Here is a 7,812-nt window from a genome sequence, read left to right as displayed (position 1 = left end):
TCAGTGACGTCAGTGAGTGGACTTTGGCTCCATCCAGTGGCTTATTTATCTTTCTCCTTCTCAATTTTGAAAAGCATTCGCGTCATCGCGCTTTCTCAATCCATGGACTTCCGTGAATATCACCACCAAGTTAGCCACAGTCAGACTAAAACAGCAGAAATGAGAGCCCTTCAAAAGAAAACGGCCGAATCCGTCACGCTAGTTTTTCAAAAGAATATAAGGAACCGGTTGTTATTTAACAGTAATGTATTTCCGCATACTTGGGAACACAAAAGTATTACACCTTGAAAAAAATCAATCATACCGAATTGATCAGATTCACAAAAACATCCATCTCAGTACAATGCAGTATACTGAACAGTGGTAGAAAGAAACCAAGTACATTTACAGTTACAATAGGTAGTTGTTCTTTAAAAAGTACAAGTAGTAGTTTAGTTAAATTTTAGTTACTACTTAAGTTCAATTTAGAGGGAAACTTTTGTGAAATGTATGAGCAAAATCAAGTATAAGACGTACACTAATGCATATTAAACACAAATTCGCGTTCAAATGTCACGAGTAATTAACTGATCATTACTATGGTATTGTTTCTGTTATTCAAAATGGAATTGGAAGTCTTTAGACATCTTATTTTGGAGTATTTGAAAGGAAGTGTGAGGCCACACGCGTGTATTGACTCCCTTGTTTAACGTTTCAACGAAGACACGGTGTTTTTTTTCTGATCGAGCGCACCGCAGACTGCAGTCGTCTCTGCCTCCGAGCCGCAGCTTGTCATTCCCCGCTGCCCAGGGTCTCTCCCTCCGTCACGACAGCTCGGACCCTCCCGCTGGTTTTCTCCGCTGGTTGCTCTCCGGCTGAATCTCGTCGGGATGGACCCAGCCAGCCGGTACCGAGTGGTGAGTGAGCGCCGATAGACATCAAAACACCGTCTCGTAGTCTGGCCTGTCACAGGAAACGGGGCCTTGCCTTTGTATTATATCCATATACACAAATTGTTGTTTATATTACTACTCGACTAGAAAGAGATTCACGACGTAGACGCGCAAAATACATATTATTTTTGTCTGTAATTCTGTTTAAATGTAAATACTCGAAAGGTTTTTGTTGTGGCACTTCCGCATTGGCTAGGCTAACGCTAGCCGGAGTAATCTAGTAGGCCCTAAAAGTTGACCTCGGGTTAAAGTGCGTCACACACGCGATAGATCCGTCTCTTGGGCGGAAACAGGTGTCAACAAGCTAAGCTTTAAATTGCCGCTGACAGGGGAGTGCTATAGCTTCGCTTTAAAGGGACTTCGCGAGCCACTTAGCATGGTGACATTTGGAGCATTCAACCCCAAAAGAGCTACAGGAACCGTATCAAACTAACGTTAGGTCATTAATAACAAACGTATGACCGTGTTACATCGGTCCTAGCAGACCATCTCATTGAGAAGTCCAGTGAGTTATTCATTGGAATAAATACAAATCAAATTAGGGTTCCAATTAATAGAACTAATGCTATGTGAGTGTTGAGTCAAAAGAAGTAAGTCAATATTTGGGCTGCTCCCATTCATGTAACGTTAGATTTAAAAACAGTGGCTGAGACATTTTGGAATCATTCGTGGCCACTGAGATAAAACCTGCTTTACGCTGTCGGTATCTGTGTGTATGTGAGCTATAATCCCTCTGGTTTCAGTGTGAGCCGAAGCAAATCAGCAGTGTGCTGGAACTACTCAAGATCCAAACAAATGTACTATCAAGATTGTCTTTTTTAGTAGTTACTTGAGTTTTTAATTATAGGTATGATACAAGCTGTTATCAAAAAGGGTGTTTCCCAGTTTGCGGTGGTGTTTTACCACAACATCTGATTTACCAACAAGGAAAACATTATGCTTTGCTGAGCTTCCCTCTTTGACACGTGATTATAAACTTGAAGATCTTGAACCGAAACTGAAAGCATGAAGGTATTTGGCTCTTACAGGGTTGTGATGTTTGGTAAACCAACCCAACTGAGCAGAATAACAGCATACCGTTTTATACCGACTTGGACATTGTGTTCTAGAAACCAAGTCCGACAGCTGGCGCTTATCTGCTTCACTTTCTTGTTTGAAAATGAGTTTCACGGCCACATTGAGACGGCGTATAATAATACTTGATATGCATCATAACACTCAAGTGATTTCTGGGGTTATCTGGTAATTCTGGGTATTGTAGCCTTTGTGTTGTCTAGTTTGACCTGATATTGGAGAATACAAAAATAAAGCCACGCTGCCCGGGGTCAGGGTAACTTTCTCAAGGGCTCACGCCGATTTCCCACCAACCATTCTTTAACCGCCCTGCTCCAGTCATCCCTCTGTGATTCCAGAACGAGCGTGGCACCATCGTCTGACAAAAATTAAAGTACTACTCAAGACTGTCGCGGGGACGCTCATAAACCGATGACATGTGTATCGATTCCCCAGGAGACGTTACTTTGTTGACATACGCCGGCGAAGTTTCATGGGTCCTAGCAGAAAAATGTAACGCAGCCATTTTCATTCCAGCGCAGCACCTTCTGCGTTGCAGAGCGGAAATAGTAGACCTGGCCACTGGCAGTAAAAAAAAGTACCACAGAGAGGTGTAATTACACAATTCAAATATAGAGCATAAAACATACCAAAAATGAGCATTGATAAACAGTTGATGGATATCTGTAATGAGGAAAACTTTTGTCCTAGCCCTGTGAAATGGAGCATGTGCCATGTAACCCGTGTGTTGCACATGTCTACCACCATCTTGTGCCGACAAACTGAAACGGATTCCGCAAATGTCATTTAGTGACGTGACATAACAACTTGACATTGGTGCTGCAGTCAGAAAACAGTGCCTATGTCGGACTTTTAACCACTGCAATTGTCATATTTACTTCCTTTTACATTGTTGTGCTTTTACTTGCTCCATTCTGCAGAAAACACGACGTTTAGAGCGTGAACATCCTCTCCAGCAGCAACACGTTTTGGCTGACTGGATCAGATCCTGCGTGTGACAAATCATCTAAACTCCCCGTTTCATCTTCTCATCCAGTTGCACAACGAGGAGGACTCTCCGGAGGCCTCCACCAGCGAAGAGCAGCCGTGCACTTCTGCCGCTGCCCAGGCCAGTATGTCCAGCCAGGACCAACTCGGCCCGGCGGCGTCTGGCACTCAGGAGGAGGCGGATGCACCTCCGCCGCCTTACGCCTCCATTGAACAGGGAGCGACTGCTGCAGCGCCAGGTACGCACAAAATCACTTTCCCAAATTGTCCTGCTACCGACTGCCTGAAGGTGCACTCCATCCGCTCAAAACGGATTTTCTGGAAATTGGAGCTTTGTGACAAAGTCTCCTCTCCCCCACCGTGTCCCCACAGAGACTAGTTACCGAGTGGACTTCCCGGTACCCCCGCCGTACAGCGTCGCCACCTCGCTGCCCACATATGATGAGGCGGAGAAGGCCAAGGCGGCCGCCATGGCGACCGCCGCCGTGGAGGTGATGCCACGGGTGAGGACAAAAAAAAAGCAAAAAACACTCTCTCATCATCCTCATGTAACGTCCGCTCCGTATTGTCGCCTTATTTTGATCAAAGTCTACCAAAGCGCTCTGGAATCAGAACCGGGTAACATCATAGTCTTAGAAGGCTGGTGTGGTTCACCTCACAGCACGCCACACCTCACCGCCCCACCCAACAGACATGCAGGGACAAAGTCAATGCTGCTCAGTGTTAACCTCCACATGGTCTGTGTGTGAGTGCAGGATGACGAATTCCCTGCCCGGGAGGATTTCAGCGACGCTGATCAGCTGCGCGTCGGCAACGATGGAATCTTCATGTTGGCCTTTTTCAGTAAGTCCCGCCCTGCGTCAGCGGCTTCGGTGCCTTCGGAGGGGGGTGTCAATGTTTGCTTCCTCTCTTGTCCGGCCTGATGTTCCGCTTACAGGAATGCTTCTGTGCTAAGCTAAAGGATTCCTTATCAGACTCATTCAACGTACATTCCCAAAGTGCTTGAATTAGAGAAAAATAAAGTTACAGCCAAGTTAAAGTAAAGTGTACTTGTGCTTGCCCCTCCTCCCCCATTCTCTACCCCCAGTGGCCTTCCTGTTCAACTGGATCGGGTTCTGCCTGTCCTTCTGTCTGACCAATACCATCGCGGGACGCTACGGCGCCATCTGTGGCTTCGGCCTGTCCCTCATCAAGTGGATTCTGATTGTCAGGGTACGTTCACCGCTTTTGCCAAATTACATTTAATGTGGGGGGCGGGGGGAGCAAAAAAAGTACTTAAAGTTACTCTTCCTCTCCAGTTCTCAGACTACTTCACTGGATACTTCAATGGTCAATACTGGCTGTGGTGGATCTTCCTGTTGCTCGGTGAGGCTCCGTAGTTGTGTTGCGGGTTTCCTCCCGAGGTGGTAGTTGCTCTCGGTGGAGGTCTGCTGTGAAGTGAACTGTGCGTTCCCTCCGCAGGTCTGCTGCTGTTCTTCAGGGGTTTCGTGAACTATCTTAAAGTGCGCAACATGTCGGAGAACATGGCCACGACTCACAGAACGCGCCTCTTCTTCCTCTACTAAAAAGGTAAAGTGCGCTCTCTTTTGAAAGAAGAGCAAACAGCCGACCGCCGCTTGTCCCTAATGATGATCTCCTGCAGGTTTCTACAGCATCGCCATTCTTCACCGCTGTGAAGTCCCCTGCCCGCGCCCCTCCCCTGGAATGACCCCAGCGACAGGCCTTGCAGCGAAGAGGAAACGGGAAAGGAACCAAGGACAGATGTAGGAAGAAAGTGTTACCAGTCTCATTTAAAAGCAGAACGTGTCTCACTCTCAGCTTCTGAACCAAGTCCTTCATTAGCAGACCTTTTCCCTGGCTTTGTTTTTTTTCCTTTTTTCCCGTCCTTTAATTTAACGCACTTGATACCCTTCAGAAAATATTTTGAGATACCGTAGTTAAATGAGGCAAATTCAGCCGACCAAAACGAGTCAGCCCAACAGTCGCAGGGACGCTAAATGAAAGCACAATGAAACAACTTCAATGCAGGAAACTCAATTGTTTCTGTAGCGCACTGCCTAGAATATTTAACAGGACATCAGTATGGTCTGTAAACATTTTGGAACTTTTCAAAAAGAAAAATGTGCAGGAAGTGGAAGCCCACTCCGAGCCTCTGATATTCAACCTCCGGCTTTGCATCCAGTTTGAGCTGTGGCAGTTTTTTTTCTTTAGCACTAGCTTTGTCATTCCAAATTCTACCAGTCTTACTTTAACAGTGATGTAGCGGCTCCGCGCCCTTTACTTCCACTTCGGGCCCTTTCAAAAAAAAAAAATCTGGAAGGCGAGAGTGAATGTGGAAGACTTTCATCTCGAGGCGCGAGAAGAGGCAGACGCACGCTATCCGTTTACAGATCACAGACCCCGATGCTCTCGATGTCTTTGAACCAAAGGCCCCTGAACGAGGACCGCGCAGACGGTTGCTAAAGCAGTTTGAATCAAAGAGCGTCCACCAAATTACCCAAAATGTAGTCATCTGTTGAGGGAGCCCCGGTGTGCAGGGGGGCTCCTCATCCAGGGGCCTGATAAGAAGCATTCCGAGTCCTTGAGTGAAGCTCTTTGGAGCAACAGAGTTTTCTGTAATTAAGTCCTGATCATGGGTTAGGCACAGTTGAATAGTTCCTCCCAGAGGTGCTCACTGAACGTGTGTGTGCGTGTGTGTGTGTGTGTGTGTGTGGTGACCACTTGCCAACGAAATGATTTGAATTGCCAATAAATCAGAGGAAAATGCAATAAAAGCTCTTAAAATGTGACATGTTGTGCATGATTTTGAGATCGCATGGATTTTAGTTATGATTACAGTCTAATTGTCTTCTCATGGAGTGAGAGGCTTTTGGTAATTTCCTTTTAGAAAGGTGTCTTAAATGTGATAAAGTGAGAAGAGTATCTGCATCGCCATTTCTCACGAGTGTAACAGCGTCGGGGTCGTGGAGGGTAAATGGAGCCTGGCTGGATAAAGGAAAAAAAAGCTTTGTTTGATTACTTTTCTCATCCATTAAATGAGATGTATATACCAGCTTATGCCAATTCATAATATTTGCACTTTGAAGAACTTCTGTACAGTATGATTTATGAATCCGCTTAACTTTATATGGTAGATAGAAATATAAGTACATTTATCACAGTCATCAAAGTTTTACAACTGGAATTCTTAAGTCATCCCAAATGGACAGTTTGCCTTTTGCATTTTTTTTTTATTCTTAAAAATGTTTAATGTTGTTATTGTGTAACTTGTTTAATCGCTTTCCGCATAATCTTTTTTCTTCTGATGCACCTGCTCGTAGCCTCTTTGAGCAATATCAAGGTCTGTCAATAATTACAGCTCAGCTGCATGATTTATCCCCCTGAATGAGTGGGGTAAGATCACGATTAATCTAGTACAACGACATTTCTGAAAATAAATGATTAAGACATCATACAAATTGTTTGTTTTCATTTTTAGTCCAAGATGATCCCTGTAATTACATTTCAATTTATTTCTTGCAAAATTGCCAATAAAGTCCAAAAGCCTGTCAAAAGCAGCTACAATGTCCATTCTCTGTTGTATTACTTCCTTGCTAATGTTAGCATGCTAACGCGCTGACCTGAGGTGGTGACCGTGGCAAACACTACAGCTGCTAAACATCAGCTTGTGATTAGTGGGCTCCACTAGATGGAGCCAAACACTTTGAGGGTTACATAAACTTCCACTGGCTGGTTTCATTCACACTTTCTTCATATGGGTCCAAGCCCTCGTATCAGCAGTATCCGTGAGCGATGGATCATTCAATTTGAAGTCTCTGATGACACCTTTTATGACTTCATGTGTGAAAGTATTCTAAAATATTGATTTAACTCCTCTCTCATTTCAGTGGAGCTCCTGTTTCACTGGGTATTGGTTGTTTTATTTTTATAATCTACTCTCTCTGGAAGCCAGCTCTGCTACAGTGGCAATTTGTGTCCCATTTTACTTGTGCAGCTTTATCAAACTTTCAACGGCGGTGTGGCCTCACCGCTCATCCGACATCAGCGGCCCCGCTTGGCGGCGTTTGACAAATATAAAACCGGAGGCTTCTCAGAGTTGATTTTTTGCTCCCACCCAGCGCAGTGCCTCGGGCCATTCACTGGAGCCTCTCTGCATCCACGTCCAGCAGCTCGGCTTGATGGGAGGAGACGCCGCTGGTCGGAGGGAAGACGAACCCCGTGGGGGGATCGCGCGGTTCTGACCAAACATTTAGGTTACAAGTGATCGGACATAAGAGAGACAAATTAGGGCCAGAGTGGAAACCTAAGCGGAATCTCACATTCTTTATCTGGATAAATATCCGGCACCACGGTACCAAACATTTATCTGATTGCAAGATGTTTTATATTTTTATACTTCTTTACTAGTTAAGTGTAAGCTACGAGTCTACACCTGAACACAGCAGTGTCTTTGAGCTAAATGCTAATATGCGACGAATCCACCTAAAAAATCAGGTGTAATGTTCATCATGCTCACAGTCTTTTTTTAAAATTCCAATATTGCGTGTTTTACCACAAGGAGGCACCAGGCGCACTTTTCCTCCTCACCTACAGGCTCCGCTGAGTGGAAACCAACAGAATCTAGTCTAGTGGAGATGATGCAGGTTGATGGTTAAGGGTGCCATTACATCACCGATCTTTGTAGGTAAATATAGCAAAGAAACCATCAGAGATCCCCTCAATCCGCGCCTCAGATCATTGGCCAACCGTGGCATCTCCTGGCAGCTTCATTCAAGTGGAGAGCAGTAAACAGAAAAGCATTGCCACCAATTTGGCGCAG

The 7,812-nt window shown here is 45.2% G+C and overlaps 1 protein-coding gene across 1 annotated transcript; it reads left to right on the top strand.

Annotated features, from left to right (window-relative positions):
- The first annotated feature begins 671 nt into the window (after positions 1–671).
- Positions 672–6,220, top strand: ndfip2 (Nedd4 family interacting protein 2). Its single transcript, XM_037465161.2, has 8 exons — positions 672–896; positions 3,043–3,232; positions 3,366–3,496; positions 3,749–3,836; positions 4,081–4,205; positions 4,292–4,358; positions 4,455–4,562; positions 4,636–6,220. The coding sequence occupies exons 1-7, from the start codon at positions 870–872 to the stop codon at positions 4,556–4,558; spliced, it is 732 nt and encodes a 243-aa protein (XP_037321058.1). The 5' UTR covers positions 672–869; the 3' UTR covers positions 4,559–4,562; positions 4,636–6,220.
- The last annotated feature ends 1,592 nt before the right edge of the window (positions 6,221–7,812 follow it).

Source organism: Pungitius pungitius, chromosome 3, assembly GCF_949316345.1.
Source record: "Pungitius pungitius chromosome 3, fPunPun2.1, whole genome shotgun sequence".
NCBI classification, from domain to species: Eukaryota; Metazoa; Chordata; class Actinopteri; order Perciformes; family Gasterosteidae; genus Pungitius; species Pungitius pungitius.
Note: the sequence above shows the minus strand (reverse complement) of the source record. Positions and strands in the feature narration are given on the sequence as shown.